Raw genomic sequence first — 20,803 nt, 5'->3', positions numbered from 1 at the left:
CAAACCTTGAGATCATGACTTGAGCCGAAGTGAGCCACCCAGGTGCCCCAGCCCCTCTCACCTTCAAAGCCAGATGCTATGAGGATTCATCTTTTATGTGCAGTCTCCCTAGTGTGCTAGTCTGTTTTTCCCCCTTCCTTGTACCACAGCTCCCTCCCTACTGCAGATAGCCATGGTCTGTTCTTCCAAATTGAGCCTTTGTCCTTCCTACCTTCTTTGATGTGGCTTCTACTCGATCTTTGGTTGCAGAGTTTGTTGTGCCAGTTTTCGGGTCATTTTCTGGGTTATTTTTGCTGATGTGAGCATTATCTAGTTGTATCTGTGGGATGAGGTGAGCTTCTGGTCCTCCTACTCTACTATCTTCCCAGCCTCTGGTGCTAGTCTTTTTTTGACTGGCTTATTTTACTTAGCCTAATATCCTCAAGATTCATCCATGTTGTAGCACATGTCATAATTTCTTTCCTTTTAAAGTCTGGATACTATTAGTTTTTCTGTATATATCACATTTTTCTTATCCATTCATCCATTGATGGACACAGATTGCTTCCATGTTTTAGCTGTTGTGGATAATGCTGCTCTGAACATGGGTGTACAAATATGTCTTCAAGACCCTCCTGTCAGTTCTTTGGTGTATACCCACAAGTGGAATTGCTGGATCATGTGGCGATTCTATTTTTTTTTTTTTAATTTTTTTTAACGTTTATTTATTTTTGAGACAGACAGAGACAGAGCATGAACGGGGGAGGGGCAGAGAGAGAGGGAGACACAGAATTGGAAGCAGGCTCTGGGCTCTGAGCCATCAGCCCAGAGCCCGACGCGGGGCTTGAACTCACGGACCGTGAGATCGTGACCTGAGCTGAAGTCGGACACTCAACTGACTGAGCCACCCAGGCACCCCTCTATTTTTAATTTTTAACTTTTTGAGGAGCTTCCATACTGTTTTTTACAGTGGCTGCTCCATTTTTTTAAATGTTTATTACTTATTTCTGAGAGAGAGAATGCAAGTGAGGGAGGTGCAGAGAGAGAGGGGGACAGAGGATCTGAAGCGGGTTCCGTGCTGACAGCAGAGAGCCCAGAGTGGGGCTCAAACTTAGGAGTCATGAGATCGTGACCTGAGCCAAAGTTGGGTGCTCAACCGACTGAGCTACCCCAGTGTCCCTGTGGCTGCATCATTTTATATTCTTACCAATAGTGCACCAGGCTCCACTTTGTCCACATCCTCATCTCCTTTTTTTAAACTTAACTTTTTACTATCAGTTTTAAATGGTATTCTTTGACTCTCACCCATTAAATATGTAACAATCAATGATGTTACTTTACTTTCCTCCTTTTCTTTGCTCTCTCCTAACAGTTTTTAGTTGCATTTTTTATACTTTGTCAAAGCATGTACTGTTTACATATTGTCCTTCCCTCCATGATCCCAGTCGTGTTTTAGTTTTACGTCTACAATTGAGTATATAAAATGCTCACTGGAAGTCCTCTTGAAAAATTTTTCCAGACATAATTTGGTTAGATAAAGCTAATCCTTTAATAGATTGCTCAGAAAGGGCACACGTGCATAGTATTTGTTAGGTTACATCATATTCAAACTGGGTTTTTCCCCAGTTTTAGTGATATAATTGACATGTAACATTGTCTGAGTATAAGGTGTACAGCATATGATTTAATATGTATATATTTTGCAAAGTAATGACCACAGTAACTTTAGTTAACGTTTATCATCTCATGTAGTTAATACAAATTCTTTTCTTGCCATTAGTGTTTTTAAGATTTATTCTCTTAGCAACTTTCAAATATACAATATAGTATTGTTAACTGTAGTCACCATGCTGTACATTATATCCTCAGAATATATAACTGGAAGTTTGTACTTTTTGACTGCCTTCATCTAATTTACTGCCAACTTCCACCCCCTGCCTCTGGCAACCAATCTATTCTGTCTTTATGAGTTCAGTTTTTTTAGATTCCACATAGAAGTGAGATTATACAGTATTTGTTATTCTCTGATTTATTTCAGTTAGCATAACACCCTCAAGGTCATTCATGTTGTTACAAATGGCAGGATTTCCTTCTCTTGTAAGGATGAATAACATTCGCGGCGCCTGGGTGGTTCAGTCAGTTGAGTGTCCGACTTCAGCTAGGGTCATGGTCTCGTGGTCTGTGAGTTTGAGCCCCGAGTTGGGCTGTGTGCTGACAGCTCAGAGCCTGGAGCCTGCTTTGGATTCTCTGTCTCCTTCTCTCTCTGCCCTTCTCCTGTTCACACTCTGTCTGTCTCTCTCTCAAAAATAAATAAACATTAAAATAATTTTTTAAAAAAAAGATGAATAACATTCCACTCTCTCTATATACACATCTCATTTTCGTTATCCATTTATCTGTTGATGAATAGTTCGGTTGTTTCCATGTCTTGGTTTTCGTAAATGCTGAATGAACATGGGGGTGGAGATATCTCTTTGAGATAGTGGGTTTAGTGATTTCATTTCCTTTGGATATATGCCCAGAAGTGAGATTGCTGGATCATGTGGCAATTTTAATTTTTTAAAATTTAATTTAATTTAATTTTTTGAGGAAACTCTATGCTGTTTTCCATAGTGACTACACCAATTTACATCCCCACCAACAGTGCACGAGGCTTCCCTTTTCTCCACATCCTCACTAATACTTATCTCTTCTGTTTGATGGCAGTCATTCTGACAGGTGTGAGATGGTATCTCATTGTGGTTTCGATGTGCATTCCTCTGATGATTAGTGATAAGCACCTTTTCATTTACCCTTTTGCCATTTGTATGTCTTCTTAGGAAAAATGTCTGTTTAGTTCCTCTGCCCATTTTAAAATCAGATTGTTTTTTGTTTTTCAACTCCATGCTTTTTAAAATATATTTTGGATATTAACCCCTTATGACATATATAATTTTCAAATACTTTCTCCCATTTAGTAGGTTGCCTTTTCATTTTGTTGATGGTGCCCTTTGCTGTGCAGAAGCTTTTTAGTTTGATGTAGTCCCACCTGTTCATGTTTGCTTTTGTTGCCTTTGCTTTTGGTGTCAAACCCCGCCCCCCCCAAATCATTGCCAAGACCAATGTCAAGGAGCATACCCCCAAAACTGCTTTTTGATGTCCTTGAAACTTGAAGTACAGCTTAGCAGGGTATAATATCCTTGGTTTCCATTTTCTTTCCTTAAGTTTCTTGAAAAGATTGCTCTACTGTTGTCTTGCTTTATATGTTATTTTTGAGAAATCTCATGCTAGTCTAATTCCCTTGCCTTTATCTTTGTGAATTGTTTTATCATTTTGCCTGGATGCCATAAAATTTTGTTTTGCTTTTTTTTTTTCTTTAAACAGTTTACAAGGATATGTGTCCAAGTTGATCGTTCTGGATCAGTTTTCTCAAGTATCTGATAGGCCTTTTCCATATGTAGATTCAGGCCTTTTATTTCTGGAAAGTTTTCTTGTGTTATAGTTACAATGTTAGTGCTGCCCCATTAATTTCATTTTCTTCATTAGGGACACCAATAATACTAATGTTCTTTTCCTGTTACCCATTTCAGACAGTTTCTTTCTGACGCTTTTGCTTCTTTCTTTATGTCATTTTCATTCTCTTTATCATTTTCTTCCTTTTCTTCAACAACATTTATTGAGTTTTCATTAAAATCTATTCTTTCTCATGTGTGCCTTATAATTTATTTTTCATTTCTTTTTAAAAATTTAATGTGTTTATTTTTATTTTTGAGAGAGCATGAGCAGGGAGGGGCAGAAAGAAGGGGACAGAGGATCTGAAGCAGGCTCTGCGCTGACAGGAGTGAGCCTGATGTGGGCCTCGAACTCATAAACCTTGAGATCGTGACCTCAGCCGAAGGTGGATGCTCAACCAACTGAGCCGCCTGGGCACCCCAGCAATTTAATTTTTCATTTCTTATATGATTTTGTCTTTTCTTCTGTTTATGGAGTTCAACTCTAATTTCTTTCTGTTTTTGTCTGTTTTGATTCTTTGTTTTTGTATTTCTGATTCAAGGTTTTTTTCAGATCTTCAAATTCTTGTTTGGAGATATTTAATTCAGTTTGAAGTGAGTGCTGGTTTTTCCCAACTCCATGATTGGTTCTGGGAGAGAAAACTATCAACAGAAAACCTTTTGTTTGTATTTTTCTGATTGTTGCAATACTTTAGTAGGCATATACTTACTTTTGTGTCTCTTCCTTCTGTGAACAAAGTGTGTCTAGTTTTAAGATTCTTCTGCTACTCTTCCCTATTCTGTTCGTTTCTTTTTTTTTTTTTTTTTTTTTTTTTTTAATGAATTTGTGGTTTTGGTGGTGCAGGAAAAGGGTAGAAGAAGGGTTGGTATGTCGTGTTCCCATTTTGTTTCCGTAGGATGTGTAATTAATTTCTCCCTCTTATTGCCTTTTTTCCATTAAATGCCTTGTCTGCAAGAGTTACCATCTCCTCTCTCTATCTGTATACGCAATTCCCCACCAGAAGCACTGTTTCTGGGGGGCTACCACTGCTGGTTCAGTGGTTTCTAGATACTTTCACATCACTAGAGCTCTGAACTATTATATAGTCCTAACCTTGTGTTCAGTATTTTCACCTTAATTATTTTACTCTTTGGGGTAATTCTGTATGCGTTTCCTCTGAATTTTTTGTACCCCTGTGCTCTTTTTCATTGAATCTTCATAGCCTCCGTTCACTCTCTGTATCCACAGACTAAAAGAAGGTAGAGAATTTATTTGTTTTCCTTTACTTATACCTAACTTAAAGGTTGCTGTAATCTCTGCCTCTTAGTAATGATAATGTTGAAGGCATGAGTCCTGTGTGGTTTTATTTATTCTCCTTGTTTATTTTCTGTTTGGGGAAGTTGAGAGAGATTAGTAATCAGGCTACCTCCATTGTTCTATAAGCTCGAAAGATCCAGTAATCCCTAGTTTCATATAATTTTATACCTGAAAAACCCAAGAGTCAAGTGAAAAACTACCACAGATAGTAAAAAATTCAGTTTTGTAGTGAGATATAAAATTAGCAAATAGAAATCTGTAACTTTATTACATACAAACAGCTTGGAGGCTATGATGGAGAATTCCATGTGTAAAAGGACAACAGCCAGCTAAAACAACAACAGCAAAACCTGGGGATAGCTATAAAAAGAAATGTATAAAACATAGTGTGTTGGTTTCCTAGGGCTGCCATAACAAAGTGCCACACACTAGGTGGATTAAAACAATAGAAGTTTATTCTCTCACTGTTTTATAGGCTAGAAGTTAAAATCAAACTGTTGGCAGGACCATCCTTCCTCTGGTGCCTTTAGGAGAGGATCCTTCCTTGTCTCTTCCAGTTTTTGGTAGCTCCAGGCATTTCTTGATTAGTGGCAGTATAACTCCCGTCTCTGCCTCTATCTCTACATGGCTGACTTCTCTTTGTGTCTTTGTCTTTATCTCTTCTGTTCTTTTTTACTTTTTTTACTTTTTTTAAGGTTTATTTATTTTTTGAGAGAGAAGGAGAGACCGAGTGTGAGCAGGAGAGGGGCAGAGAGAGGGAGTCGCGGAATCTGAAGCAGGCTCCAGGCTCCAAACTGTCAGCATAGAGCCTGAAGTGGAGCTTGAGCTCATGAACCGTGAGATCATGACCTGAGCTGAAGTCACACGCTTAACCGACTGAGCCACCCAGGTGCCCCTTTATATCTCTTCTCCTGTTCTAAAGAACACTAGTCATATTGGATTAGGAGTCACCCTAATTCCAGTGTGCCCTCACCCTATCTTGATTCCATCTACAAAAACCCTAATTTCCAAATAAGGTCACAATCATAGGTATCAGGGATTAGGAATTAAGAATTGGACATATCTTTTTGCAGGACACAGTTCCACCCATAACACCTACATGAGGAAAAATTGTAAATATCCCTGAAGGGCATAAAGCAGATTTAAATAAATGGAAATATATACTCTGTTCTTAGGTAAGAGGACTCAACATTTTTAAGATGTGAAACTTCTAAATTAAGTTAATTTAGGGAGGATTGACATCCAGTAAAAACACTGACAAGTTTTTGGTTTTTGGTTTTTTCTTAGAATTGGAGATGCATATTGCAAAGGCTAAATCAAGAAGTAGACAAGTAGGGGTACCTGGTTGGCTCAGTTGGTTAAGTGATCGACTCGATTTTGGCTCAGGTCGTGATCTCACAGTTATGAGATCTGAGACCCATGTTGGGCTCCATGCTGAGCAGGGAGCCTGCTTGAGATTTTCTTACCCTCTCTCTCTACCCTCCCCCTTTCAAAATAAACATAAAAAAAAAAAAGTAGACAAGTAATGATCATCAAATAAACTGAAAAAGAACAAAAAAATTGCAAGTAAATGTCATCTAAAAAATCTTTTAATAAACACTAATAAACATTCTGTACTGGTGAAGCTATGGCGAAACAAGTACTTTTATATACTGCTGGTTGGGATGCAAATTTTCACACCTGTCGGGGACAATTTAGCAACATTTCTATAAGTGTATATATATCATTAGATCAAAGAATTCCACATACAAAATTATGTGTGCATAAGGTTATTCATTGAGCCATTGCTTATAATAGGAAAGATTGGAGACCCAAATTCTAACAAGAGGGAACTGGTTAAATGTTATATTACAGGCAGTTGTAAAAGGAAATAAGGATATTCTCTTTGTACTGATTTGGCATCTCAATGCTGTATTGTTAAGTGTAAAAAAAGCAAGATACAGAACTAAATGTTAGCTTTTTTAAAAAATAGGAAAACTAGACCATTTTCATTTTACCTGTATATGCTTAAAAAAACCTGGGGCAGATACATCAGAAACTTAAGTATTGAGACTTGTCCATACAGAGGTATAAATGAGATAGGTAGGAAATAGGCAGATGGAGGAATAACATTGGGAGAATGACGTTTCACTCTGTACCTTTTTGTACTTTCTACCTTTCCTGTCCTCTTTTTTTTTAATCAATGTTAATTTTGGTTTATTATTAAATATTTAGTAAATACTAAATAAATCAAATTAAAAATTATGCAATAATTATCTTTAAGGATGGGAGCTCATGCACGTAAGACAAATGTTCTTATGACCTGCCATTTTCCCAGAAGTCGCTTTTAGATCATTTTAAACTGTAGTATTTAGTTTATATTCTTCAACATTTGTAAATAACACAAACCTTCAATCTCCTAAAAATCTTAAATGTAAAATGAAAACTGCTTGGAACTCATCTTTTCATGATATCATCGAACATATATATAGTAACATCTCATTTCTGTAAACTTCATTGTAAATTTTGGTTCTCTGTGACCTTGGGAAAGTTATTTAAGCTTTCTGACTTAGTACCTCTCCCCCCACCACCACCCCCTAAAATGGAATAACTATTCTGCACAGTTATTTTGAGGACTTATATAGTAAATAGCTCTTATGATGATGCTGATCTTAAAATTGTTTCATTTTCATTTGAATATAGATTAGGTACCTATATAAGTACGGTGGTATTCCAAATGACAATTGGAAATTGTACTATATTCCTCACAGATTACTCCTTTTTTGATTGCCTCCAATTTTGTCTTTGTGCACTCTTGGGTACATTGAACGTTTGATGCTTGCATAGTTCTTTGTACAGTACTTTGTCTAAATTTGTTACTACCCAAATGATATTTTAAAAACTCACCTGGCCTGTTGTGATGGATCAAGTTGGGATAAGTCTTAACATTTGTACTACTAATCTAAAGCTGTGTTGATCTGGAAATGTGACTTTGCTGAAGAGCGTATGTGCAGCCAGTGATTGAATCCGTGTTGTCATTGTACATAAATGAATAATGGTTTAAAATTTGGCTTGCACTCCTTGCAAAAAAAAAAAAAAAAAAAAATTTGGCTTGCACTAAAGAACCTTTCTGTTAGGTCTTGGCATGATTTTGAAATGTGATTTTGTTTTAAATTTGGGTGATATCTTCTAACATTGCTTCTTTGATCAGGGTAGACTTGTTTTCAATGAGTGAGAACTGGTAATAAATGTTATAATCTATGAAAATGTTTGAAACAAATATATCACTTAGGTTTCAATATAGAAGCACATATAAGGAACATGTCATAAGTCCCAATTTTGTCAGGGAATAAGGAAGGAATTGTACTTCAGTGAATTTACTTGGTGAAATGTAATTCTATGTCTAATCTTTCTTTAGTATTAAGCTATCAGTTGTGAATTACTTTGCTAATGTACTCATCCCTAACACTAGCTAACCATTTGTTCCCCTATTACTGCATCTTTTCTACTGGATATAATTGGCTTGACGCCTGAAAATCAAGATAAGCAAATTTAATAAGAATTTTATGTTAATTAAAATTAATAACATGATGGGGCGCCTGGGTGGCGCAGTCGGTTAAGCGTCCGACTTCAGCCAGGTCACGATCTCGCGATCCGTGAGTTCAAGCCCCGCGTCAGGCTCTGGGCTGATGGCTCAGAGCCTGGAGCCTGTTTCCGATTCTGTGTCTCCCTCTCTCTCTGCCCCTCCCCCGTTCATGCTCTGTCTCTCTCTGTCCCAAAAATAAATAAACGTTGAAAAAAAAAAATTTTTAAAAAAAATAAAATTAATAACATGAAGGAAAGCCTGAGGACTTGAGTTACTGACTAGTGCATGGGTTTTGTGAAAGCTAACTTGAAGACTGGAGACCTTTTTTTTTTTTTTTCCTCTCATTTCTGGGATTTGCTTTGAGTTTTGTTTCTTTGAGTCAAGTTTGTTAGATAAATGGATTATGGATGGTAATTATAAACTTATCTGATGTACCCAAGAAGTGAGCGAGCATTTCAGTTACTAAAGAATTCCAGAATATAGCTGATATTGCTAGCTTTTAAATAATTAGGATGCAAGTAATTTCTACATAATCTTTGGTGAACATAATTTAGTATCTCTCTGGTTCAGATGTTTGGCTCCCTGCTTAAAATCTTTTTGAGGCTTCCCACTAATCAGATGACGTTTCACTGTGCACCTTTTTGTTCTTTCTGGCTTTTGTGTCATCTCTTAGCAGCCCTCCCCTCCCATTTGCCCTATGTTTTCAGGTACCTAGATCTTCCTTCAGTTTCTGCAACTTCCCATAGGCTTTTCTTCCCATGAGCATTCATCTCCCTGTGCTGCTGGTTGTTCCCTCTGGCTGTGTTGTACCCTCTGTCTTTGCCTCTGGTTTACAAACTTTGCTTGTTTGTTGAGTTTGGCTCAGACTTCACTTCCTGAAAGAAATCTCTAAAACCACTGGAGGCCCAGTCCTTTAGTGTACATATTTCCTTTGCATCTTTTTTGCCTACTGTAGTAGCACCTACAGTAATTGTCATAAAGTAGTTAATTATAAAATGCATGTTTAATGCCTAAATGTAGGTTCCACAAAGGCAAGGACTGTTATTGTTTCTCGTAGTATCTTTAATGCTCAGCCTAGTGTTTGACATGCAGCAGACATTCAGTAAGTATTTATTGAATAAGTAAATGAATGAGTAGCGCTGAGACAACATTATTCATCATTTCACTGCATGTCTGTAGAAGACTGTTAAAAGTTGTTATTGATTGCTTATAGTATTAATCAGTTTTTATTGTTGCTCAGGATCCTGAATAAAAGCTTATGTAACACTGGAAAATTTTTTTCAACTTAAAAAATAAGCAATGAACATAAAACCAATTTTCTTTTCCTTTTTTTTAATTAAAGATTTTTTTTTTAATGTTTATTTATTCATGAGAGAGAGACAGACTGCAAGCAGGGGAGGGGCAGAGAGAGAGGGAGACAGAGAGTCTGAAACAGGCTCCAGGCTCTGAGTTGTCAGCATAGAGCATGCATGATACAGGGCTTGAACCCATGAACCGGGAGATCATGACCTGAACCAAAGTGAGACCCTCAGCCGACTGAGCCACCCAGGTGCCCCTCTTTTCCTTTGTAAAATGTTGACGGTTCTTTGGAAGAGTAGCTTTTGGTAAAAGTGTTTTTCAGATTTTACGCTTGTGTACTGTTGTTTTCACCTTAAAAATTAGTGAAATTAAATATGCCCTTTTATAAATATTTTTCTTATAACAAAAAAAAATTAATGAAACACAAATACACTGCTGGATCCAAAAAAACCTTTCTGTTCATGGTAGAAAATTGTCACTCAAAATTATCCTATATAGCTTAATGACATTTCAGAGGTGTAAATGTGTTATATGGTTAAAAACCTTTTCATTTTCTGCTTTCAAGTCATTGTTAGATGAGATTATCATTCTATTTATTTATTTATTTATTTATTTATTTATTTATTTAAGTAGTCTCTACACCCAACACGACCAACCCCAAGATCAGGAGTTGCATACTGTTCCGACTGAGGCAGCCAGGTGCTCCGAGATTATCATGCTATTAAAGGATGAAAAAAATAAAACATTGAGTATGTAATTCATCCAATAAATATTTTCTTTAAAACAAACAAAAAACAAATATCACTTGAGTTCCAACCATGTACCAGACACTGGGTATATATAATAGTGAACAGATAGGGTCACTGTCCTCATGAAACTTATACTTTAGTTGTCAGAGATAGACCACATTCTGATAATCGCACAAATAAATAGATAATGACAAGCTGGTGTGTACTGTGAAAGAAGAACGTACGAGAGGGTAAATAGAGGGAGACCCTGACCTAGTCTGGTAGCAGGAGAGGGACAGTTTTCCCTGTGGAAGTGACATTGAGAAGAAATCTAAAGGATAGGAATTAACTTTGGTGAATATTTCAGGCTGAGGAAACAGCATGTGTGGAGGCCCTGAGGCAGGAGGAGCATGTTTTTGAGGAACTGACAGAAGACCAGTAGAATTAGATCAGAGAGAGGAAGTGACTCAACACAGAGATGGAGAGGTAGTCGGAGACCAGATCAAACATTAAGGATTGAGTCATTAAAATGTGATTACTGACACCAGTTTGTAGCCTTAGGAAATCTAAATGTCCGTCGCTAGGGGACTATATCATAAATTATGGTACAATGATGTAAAGGAATACTATGTAGCTATAAAAAAAATGAAGTTTACTTATGTACTCAAAAATAAAGAAAATTTCAATTTAATATTGAAATTAAAAAAGAGAAAGAACTAAAAAAGGTTAAAACCTGACCCAAAGATATGTGACCTGTGCCATATGAAACTTTCAAGGATGTTGTTGGTGTAGTAAATTATCCTTTTGTGTACATGTATTGTAATAGTAATTGCATATTTTGTTATATTTTGAGAATCTATTATATCTCAAGTCAGATATATTATGGAAATTAGCATAATAATTAAGAACATGTCTACTGGTCTGAGATCCCAGGTTGATATACCGGCATTGCCATTTACACAGTTGGTTAACCAGGCAAGTTACTTCAACTCTCTAAAGCTCAGTTTTGTCATCTTAAACATGTAATAATATTTATCTGATAGAGTTGTGGTATGAATGGTATGAAATCATGCCTGTGAAGCATTTAGGAGAGTGTTTGGAAATGCTCATCACCTAAGAAAGAGTTACATACTACCACTTTGTATGAAAATATCTTCTCATTAATACCACTTACGGGAGTCAGAGTGCAGAAAGAGAACACCGAAGGATGTTATACCCAAAGCTTATTGTAGTTGCCTCTGAGAGGTGGGATCATGGCTGATTATTTGTTTCTTTAGATATTTGATTATTGTTTTGTATGTTCTCCAGACTTTGAAACATCGGCATATTTTTAAAATTAGTAATGTCTTCATTTAAATGTGCTGCCTTTGCTGAAATGTAATTTTTTCATAGCCTCTTTTTCAGCAGTGTTAGAAAGTCTACATACCCAGATTTAGGTGATGTTAATCCTACAGACTTACCCATAATTATTCCTTCTCCTTATTTTGATTAGTGCTGTACCATTTTAAAAGGCTTTGTGGCCAGAGCTGCTAATTGTGATTGGGAAGGAAAAGGATTTGCATTTTGAGACCATCTGTGGGAGTTGCATTGTTTGAAACTGACAAGAGATCATGGCAGATGGCGAGGTCACAAAGATTGACTTTTTGAGCTTGACATAATGTGTTCATGAAGCTGGAAGAAGAAATCCAACTTATTTTTTAACCAACTGAAGAGTTTAGTGACAGGAAAAAGTATACAGTTGTTGAGCTAGGATAAAACATCAGTGCACATGGCTGGTTTATCTTTGAAAATCACCAGTGCCACCAAAGATGGCAATTTCTTGAAATATTCAGTGCCATGTGTATTTACTTTCTAGATACTTGGTTTTAATCATATGTTGCAAATAAATTTTAGATTGAAGACAATGTTTAAAAGCAAAAGCTTTAGGGGCGCCTGGGTGGCGCAGTCGGTTAAGCGTCCGACTTCAGCCAGGTCACGATCTCACGGTCCGTGAGTTCGAGCCCCGCGTCGGGCTCTGGGCTGATGGCTCAGAGCCTGGAGCCTGTTTCCGATTCTGTGTCTCCCTCTCTCTGACCCTCCCCCGTTCATGCTCTGTCTCTCTCTGTCCCAAAAATAAAATAAAACGTTGAAAAAAAAAAAAATAAAAGCAAAAGCTTTAAAAATACTTAGAAATGTGCATTTTTATTTATTATTTATTTACTTTTTGAAAAAAGTTTATTTTGAGAGAGACAGAGACAGTGCGAGTGGGGAAGGGGCAGAGAGAGAGAGGGAGACAGAATCCCTAGCAGGCTCTGCACTGTCAGCGTGGAGCCTGATGCAGAGCTCGAACCCACAAAACCGTGAGATCATAACCTGAGCCGAAACCAAGAGTCAGCGCTTAACCTACTAAGCCACCCAGGTGCCCTAGAAATGGGTTTGTTTGTTTGTTTGTTTATTTATTTATCTAGTATTTAAAAAATTTTTTATTAGAAATGTGTATTTTTAAATCAAAGGCTATACGCTCTCACTCAAAGGCAGTATAGCATACTTCTTCATTTTTAATTGAATGAGGCAGATCTCTATCATAATCCCATTTCTTTTTATAACATTTTTCTTAATGTAATTTTACATAATTTAAATTACATTTGAAGGTTTATGCTTGCTCTTTCATCTACTACGATGTCTTCAGTGCCTAGATTAGTGCCTTGCACATAGTGTTCAGTGTTTACTGAATGAATAAATAAATCAATGAATAAAGTTATTGCCTACTTTTGTTAATTTTAGAAGAGTTTTTCTTAACCACAATTAGACACATTGTTTCCTTTTTAAACTAGATTTATGGTGTGGTATTTTTTACTTCTACTGCATGTGAATTATGTATTATTTACTTTGGAAGAAGAAACCTTAATTTGTCATGAGAAAACAGCAAACTACTTTTTTCTCTAACGTTGAGGGCTTACACTGTGCTAGGCCATGTGTTATCTTGACTTGTTGAATTAAGTGCTATTTATTACTATATTGAAGATGAAGAAATTGAGGCACAGAGATGTTAATGTAAATTTACTCAAGAAATCCATGTGCTTTGGCTCTGTTTCAAACATTTATCATTTAGGTAACATTTAGAAGTTTTAATTTGTACTTAGTTCTGGTGAGAGGATACAAAGGGAATACTAAACAAAATTAAGTTAATTAATGTGGTTAAGAAGTATTTTATTGGTAGCCACTTGTTATTGTGTGTTGAAATAATAACGCTCTGTTAGTTTTTTTTCTTTTAGTTGGGTGAATATCACAGTGTTGCTCAATAGCCCAGCCATTAGGAAATACAGTACCATACTGAATACTGAATATTGTAATGAAGCTAGAAGCAATTCTGACCATTACAACCATATTCTGGAATGAAGAAATGGGAGAAGGGAAAAAGGACATTTACTAGTTGAATCTGGTAGCTCAACCCAATGATGTCTGCTTATATTTCACTGACCAGGATTATGTCATACAGTCAGCACATCTGAAAGGGAGAGTGAGAATGTAGTACTTTTCTGTAGTTGGGCATATTGCCACCTTCAACTTCTCCTAAGGAAGAAGAGGGAAAGATACTGGATAGGCAACAATATCTGCCTTAGATAGATCTAGCAGGTTTCTAAAATGTAACAGGAACTTTGAATGAAAAACCCTTCCTTATTTTTTGTTGTACGTTTAGGGGCACCTGGGTGGCTCAGTCGGTTAAGCCTCTGACTTCGGCTCAGGTCATGATCTTGCGGTTCATGGGTTCGAGCCTTGCCTTGTGTGGGGCTCTGTGCTTACAGCTTGGAGCCTGGAGCCTGCCCTGGGTTCTGGGTCTCCCTCTCTCTCTCTACCCCTCCCCCGCTTACACTCTGTCTCTCTCTTTTTCAAAAATAAATAAACATTAAAAAAATACATTTCAGGGTCGCCTGGGTGGCTCAGTCGGTTAAAACGTCCGACTTCAGCTCAGATCATGATCTCGCGGTCCGTGAGTTCGAGCCCCACATCGGACTTTGTGCTGACAGCTCAGAGCCTGGAGCCTGTTTCAGATTCTGTGTCTCCCTCTCTCTCTGACCCTCCCTCATTCACGCTCTGTCTCTCTCTGTCTCAAAAATAAATAAACGTTAAAAAAAAAAAAAGAATAAAAAAATACATTTCAATAGGTCAGAAGGTAATCTTAGGAATATTTAAAATTGACTTTTCGTGGGATGCCTGGGTGGCTCAGTTGGCTAAGTGTCCGACTTCAGCTCAGGTCATGGTCTCGTGGTTCATGAGTTCAAGCCCCATGTCGGGCTCTGTGCTGACACCTTAGAGCCTGGAGCCTGTTTCAGATTCTATGTCTCCCAGAACTTATTTCTGCGCTTCCCCTGCTCGCACTCTGTCTCTCTCTCTCTCAAAAATAACTAAACATTAAAAAATTTTTTTAAAATAAAATTGACTCTTTGTGATTAGGAATGTTCAGTGTTTATGAATAAAATTTGGTGTATTAACTTGGTGGATCTGATGATTTTCATTTGGACAGATTGTACCTAATTTACTGCTTAACATAACCCTGAAAAACTCAGTATACCTGTTTTTCAAATGAGGACACTGCAGCTCAAAGTGGTTAAGTCACTTTGTTCAAGGTCACACAGCTAAGTGTCAGAGCTGAGATTGAGCCCAAATTAAAAAAAATCCATGCTCAGGGTGTCTGGGTGGCTCAGTTGGTTGAGTGTCCAACTCATGTTTCCCACTCAGGTCATGATCTCACCAGTTTGTGGGATGGAGCCCCATGTCAGGCTCTGTGCTGAGCGTGAAGCCTACTTAGGATTCTCTCTCTCCCTCTGTCTCTCTCCTCTGCTCTTGTGTACGTGGACTCTCTCTAAAATAACATTTTTAAAAAGTTAAAAAATAAGAAAAGTAAGAATACTTTTTTTTTCCCCCCCACAAAGTTTTACTTTATAGATTCCAATTCTAGTGTATGAGATGGACATTTTGGAGTTCCTGTTTCTTCAAGCTCCTATTGTTTATGGTCTTTTCCAAATTAAATTTTATTTTTTCCTTCCCCTTAAATTTCTTTATTAAAGCTTTAATTTTGAAGTGATGGTAAAATAAGAGGAAAGTTGGGGCGCCTGGGTGGCGCAGTCGGTTAAGCGTCCGACTTCAGCCAGGTCACAATCTCGCGGTCCGTGAGTTCGAGCCCCGCGTCAGGCTCTGGGCTGATGGCTCGGAGCCTGGAGCCTGTTTCCGATTCTGTGTCTCCCTCTCTCTGCCCCTCCCCCATTCATGCTCTGTCTCTCTCTGTCCCCCAAAAAATAAATAAACGTTGAAAAAAAAAAATTAAAAAAAAAAAAATAAGAGGAAAGTTGGAAAAGTAGGGCAAATAACTTCTAAATACCCTTTTCTCAGATTAACCAGTTGCCAACATTTGCCACATTTGTTTTATCATTCCCACTTTATCTCTATATACAGATTATATATATTTTTTTCATCATTTGAAAGCTAGTTGCTGCTATCATACCTCTCCACTTCTAAATATTTTGGTGTGTGTTTTCTTTTTTTTTTTTTTTTTTTTTTTTAAATTTTTTTTTTCAACATTTATTTATTTTTGGGACAGAGAGAGAGACAGAGCATGAACGGGGGAGGGGCAGAGAGAGAGGGAGACACAGAATCGGAAACAGGCTCCAGGCTCTGAGCCATCAGCCCAGAGCCTGACGCGGGGCTCGAACTCACGGACCGCGAGATCGTGACCTGGCTGAAGTCGGACGCTTAACCGACTGCGCCACCCAGGCGCCCCGGTGTGTGTTTTCTAAAAACAAGCACATCCACCTAAAAAGCCCCATGGTCCTCTCTGATCAAAAGCAGGAAATGGAACACTGAAACAATACTATTACCCAGTCGATGGACTCTATTTCAATTTTTCCAGTAGCCCTAATAATGGTGTTCATAGTAAGTATTTTTTTCTGGTCCAGAGTCCACTTCAGGATCATACTTGGAATTTAATTTTTATGTGATTTTTGTCTTTTTAAATCGGACTGTTAGTCAAGTTTTTTTATTTTTTCTTTCATGACAGTAACATTTTTGAAAAGTTCACCTGTTATTTTATGGAATGACCGTCCATTTAAATTTCTCTGATATTTCCTCATGATTAGATTTAGGTTATGCATTTGGATGGAAATACCTCAGAAGTGATATTATATCCATCTCCGTGCACTTGTGGAGACGCCTGATGTTGGTTTGTGCCACTGTTGGTGGTTATTTGATAGGTTTGATTACTTTGGCTATGTGGTGTGTGTCAGATTTCTTCACTGTAAAATTTGAATTAGTAGGTATTTTGTGGGGTGATATTTCAAGACTGTGTAAATATCCTTTTTCTCACCCACTTTCACCCACTAGTTGTAGTATCCAATAATGATCCTTGTCTAATCAGTTATTATGATGTTTACAAATTGGTGGTTTTCTTACGTCGTTATTCCTTTCTATTTACTAGTTGGTATTGAATTGCAAAGAAGAGCTTTCCCTTCCTCCTCATTATTTCGTTTAATCTGCTTTTTATCAGTATGCAGTCCTGGATCGTTACTTCATTCAAAGAGTTTATAGTCATAATCAGTTACTGTCACTGTATACTTTGGCGCTCAGTTGTTCCAGATTGTCCAGTTGTATGTAGGCCCTTTAGGCTGGCTCCTGTATACTTTTGATATATCTCCATCATTTCTTGAGCTCTTCCTTACTGTACAATAAAATGTTCTAGTCATATCTTGTACATCTCCTGCCCCAGCTCTGGAATTGGCTATTTCTCCAATGAGCCTTGGTGTTTCTTTCATTGCATTATCTAAAGTAACATAGTATGATATTTCAAAGCCCAGGTTTTATCACTTGTTAGCTGAGTTGATTGGTCAAAGTTTTTAACTTCTGTAAGCCCAAATTTTTACCTGGAAAATGAGGGTTAAAATGGTGTATGTCTCATAGTGTTGTGAAGATTAATTTAAATGATCCCCTTAAAGAACAATGCATGTCACTTGGTAAATATGACATGAACATTGCCTATTATTATTGTTATTATATTACTGTTCCCTCTCTTTTCCCCTTTTAACAGGATGTTCTTTTAAGGAGTTATTGAAGACGAAGTTTTTTTGTTTTTGTTTTTGTTTGTTTTTTAATGGCTTTACAGAATTTTAAATCGAATACAGTTTGACATGACGGCAAAAAATGTAAGTATTTGTAAATTTTTAAATGTAAGTATTCTTAATGTGAGTTGTACTTTTCCCTATGTACATTTTCTTCACTATTCTAATTAATCAAGTTCATTTTACTGGCATTAATTTATAATTGTTTTTGTTTATGCATAGAACAAGATAGTAAACTTTAGTGCTGTTGAATATAGCATTCTACTGGACACGGTAGCATTCTTATAAATTGCTGCCAAGTTGTGTCTTCTCAACAGCTGCAAAATTTCCATCTGTAGAAAGTTTCCCACCCCTCTCCTTTTTTGGTACTGTAATAAATTTGTTTTCGTGCTTGCTGGAGATTTTTACTTAGAAGATCACTGTTTTCTTTGGCCCAGTTTTTTTCTTGTGGACATAAGGGAATATGTATACTGGATATTGTTCAAAAGAAGCTTGCTATCTTCCATGAGATGATTCCTGAGGGGACATTAGATTTTGGATTTTTTGGAGAACTTATTCAGTTTGTTTCCTCTGCTTGAGGCTATCATTTCTGAATCTACTTCCTTTCAAGTTATTTTCTTATTGTCAGGCTGTATCAATGGATTTGTTTCCAGTTATGTGAGGATTATGCTAGAAAATAAATACTACAACATTTAGGGAAATAACTTACAATTGCTTTACTGTTCCCAGATTGTGATGTTGGAATCTTTGATTGCATGTAACAGAAGCCAGCTTAGGCTACCTTAAAAAGGGAATTTATTATAAAGATACAGGAATGTCTCAAACAATTTATGAGTAGGAATTTAGTGGGCCCTCAGAAAGATCTGAGTACAGGAACTTGAAATCTACCAGGAACTGAAGCAGTGTTTAGTTTCCATTTATTAACTCTGCTTGTCTGTGTGCATCTGCTTCATACTCTCTCTCTCTCTCTCTGCAAATCATGCTCCTTAGTTTTCCAGGCAGCATCTCAATATACGTGTTACAGAGCCAGCCTGTTCAGAGAGAGAGAGGTGTGAAGGAAAGGAAGGAGGCAGCTTGACAGATCCTGTCTGCCCACGTGAGCTCCAATTCCAAACTCCTTGGGGTGGACCTCTGACACTGCTCAAGTGTGACGTCTACTAGTGGTTTAGTTAATTGTGACCAGGAAGAGCCAGCATTCTGTTGTGTGGAAAGGTCTTTTGTAAGCCAGACAGTTCCAAATACTGCCTGTTATATATCTAAAGAATAACATTAAAAAAAAAAAAACAAAAACCACCTTAATTATTTGTCTCTATTTTCCTATTATTAACTTTGCTTTTGACATGCTATAAGTAGCTGTAAGCAGATATAGATTTTGTTTCATTATCATTTAATTAATTTCATTAGGATAAATTATCAGGAGTAGTAGGCTTTAATCTACATATTTGTTACATATTTGTTACATATTACATATTTGTGAAAGTGCTGTTGGGGGGAAAGAAGAAACAAAGTTTTAGTCTGTGTATAGGGAATTTTCTTATAGGATATTATCCTGATTTTTTTTTCTCCTTTAGGAAAAAGGGGAGGTAAAAGTTATCCTGAACCACAAGATGGTTAACATTCAAATAGCAAGCATATTTTGGCTTAAAATATGCCTTGAATTAAATATCATCTTCTTAGTCATATGTACAATACACTATATTAAAAGTTGTTTCCCTAAAGTAGCATAAAACATTTGAACCAGTGATGATTATACTCCCATTATTTTGTTTGTATATTTGGAAGAAATCAAACAGTGAGCAATATATTTCTCTTTCTGCTATGGCATCCTAGGGGGAGAGGGATAAGTGATGAGCTGATGGTCTTTTGATACCTTTGATTTAGGGACATGGAGAAGTCAAACCTCAGATTAGGCTAATGTATGTGGGAAAGAATTGGAATAGACTGTCTGAAAATAACCAATCAAGTTTACTACCTATTCTGCAATAGATACGAACATTTTTGTGGCTTTTAATATGTTTTGTCAAGATACTTACTGAAAGGATTATACTAGTTCACAGTGCCACAAACAATTCATTCTCCTTCTTCCCCCACCCACCAAATATATGTACCTGATCCTGTTCTAGGCTCCTGCCTTCTTTGGGCTTATAGTGTAGTGAGAGAAGACAGTGAATACATATATACTGTCAGGTAATGATAAATGTCACGACTAAAAATAAAATAGGGTAAGAAGAAAGAGGGTGATGGTAGCAAGGGAGAGCTCTTTCAACTCAGGTGTTCAGAGAGTTCTCTTTAAGGGCATGACATTCAGACAATGCTCTTGAGTCTCAATCCAAGAAGAAGCCAATCATATGAATATATGGGAAAAGATCATTCCAGGTAGAGGCAGGAAAAGGTGTGGTTGTTTAAGAAACAGCAAGGTGACCAGTTTTATAAGTGGAACAGACTAAGCAAGGGATAGTGGTGTGGGATGAAGTCAGAAGGGAAGCAGGGGCTGGATCATGTGGACCCTCAAGGACTGGGGCGTTGGGGGTATATTTGAAATGTCAGTAAGGAGCCATTAGAGATTGGTGGATAATTGCATGACCTGACTTACCATCTTAGAAAGTTTGTCCTGACTGCTGAGTCAATAGATTGAAGAGGGGCATAGTAGAAGCAGGAGACTCATTTGGCACTTAACTCAGTAGTTGAGACACACACGCAGGTCTTAGAGAGGCATTAGTAAACACATACTCAAATATTTACATCCTTATTTTCTGTTTCTCATGTTACATTTCTCTTATGAGAGCAGGTTTTTTGTGAAGAGTTGTTTTTGCCTTATCCATGCCATAGTAGGTCTCATGATTACAAATGATAGCAACCCTATTCAAAATAGCTTAAGGCAAAAAATGGAATGTGTTGATTCACATAACTGAAAAGTTTGGAGTAGTGTGGCTTCAAACATATCTGGATTCAGGGGATCACATGATGGTGTCAGGGATCTAGTCTCCCTTTTTCCATCTCTTGGCTCTATATGGTAGCAGAATACCCTATATTGGCCTTATAATTCTTATATGAGAAGAAGAGAGGGAACTTTTCTTTTTTAGCATGTATATTTCAGATTCCATGGAGGAGCTTTGGTTGACCCTGCTTGGCCCACATGTTCAGTTAGACAAGTAGAGAAAGAAGTGGGCCAGGTCTGGGTCATGGGTCCACTTTTGTTGAAATAGCACAATTGAAGCTCAAGGATTAACAGCCATACTGGAACTACGTGGATTGTGGGATGGGTCATTTTGCAAAAAGTAAGTTCTGTAAAGCTGGCAATATATTCACTGTTTCCGAGGTAAAATTGTTGTCAAATGGTATCTGGTAGCCACTGA

The 20,803-nt window shown here is 37.2% G+C and overlaps 1 protein-coding gene across 6 annotated transcripts in view; it reads left to right on the top strand.

Annotated features, from left to right (window-relative positions):
- TFDP2 (transcription factor Dp-2) overlaps window positions 1-20,803 on the top strand; it is a 174,100-nt gene that overhangs the window by 30,640 nt on the left and 122,657 nt on the right. For 3 of the 6 annotated variants that reach the window (XM_025913428.2, XM_025913427.2, XM_086674437.1), the window contains exon 2: window positions 17,417-17,531. In XM_025913428.2, the coding sequence (XP_025769213.1) occupies window positions 17,517-17,531 (15 nt within the window). In that variant the 5' untranslated portion in view covers window positions 17,417-17,516. Of the gene's footprint in view, window positions 1-17,411; window positions 17,532-20,803 lie in introns of those variants that run through there. The other 3 variants (XM_086674440.1, XM_086674438.1, XM_086674439.1) reach the window with 2 other exon arrangements.

This window comes from Puma concolor, chromosome C2, assembly GCF_028749965.1.
Source record: "Puma concolor isolate L17-30 chromosome C2, mPumCon1.1.hap2, whole genome shotgun sequence".
NCBI classification, from domain to species: Eukaryota; Metazoa; Chordata; class Mammalia; order Carnivora; family Felidae; genus Puma; species Puma concolor.
This window is presented reverse-complemented; position numbering and strand designations above follow the sequence as displayed.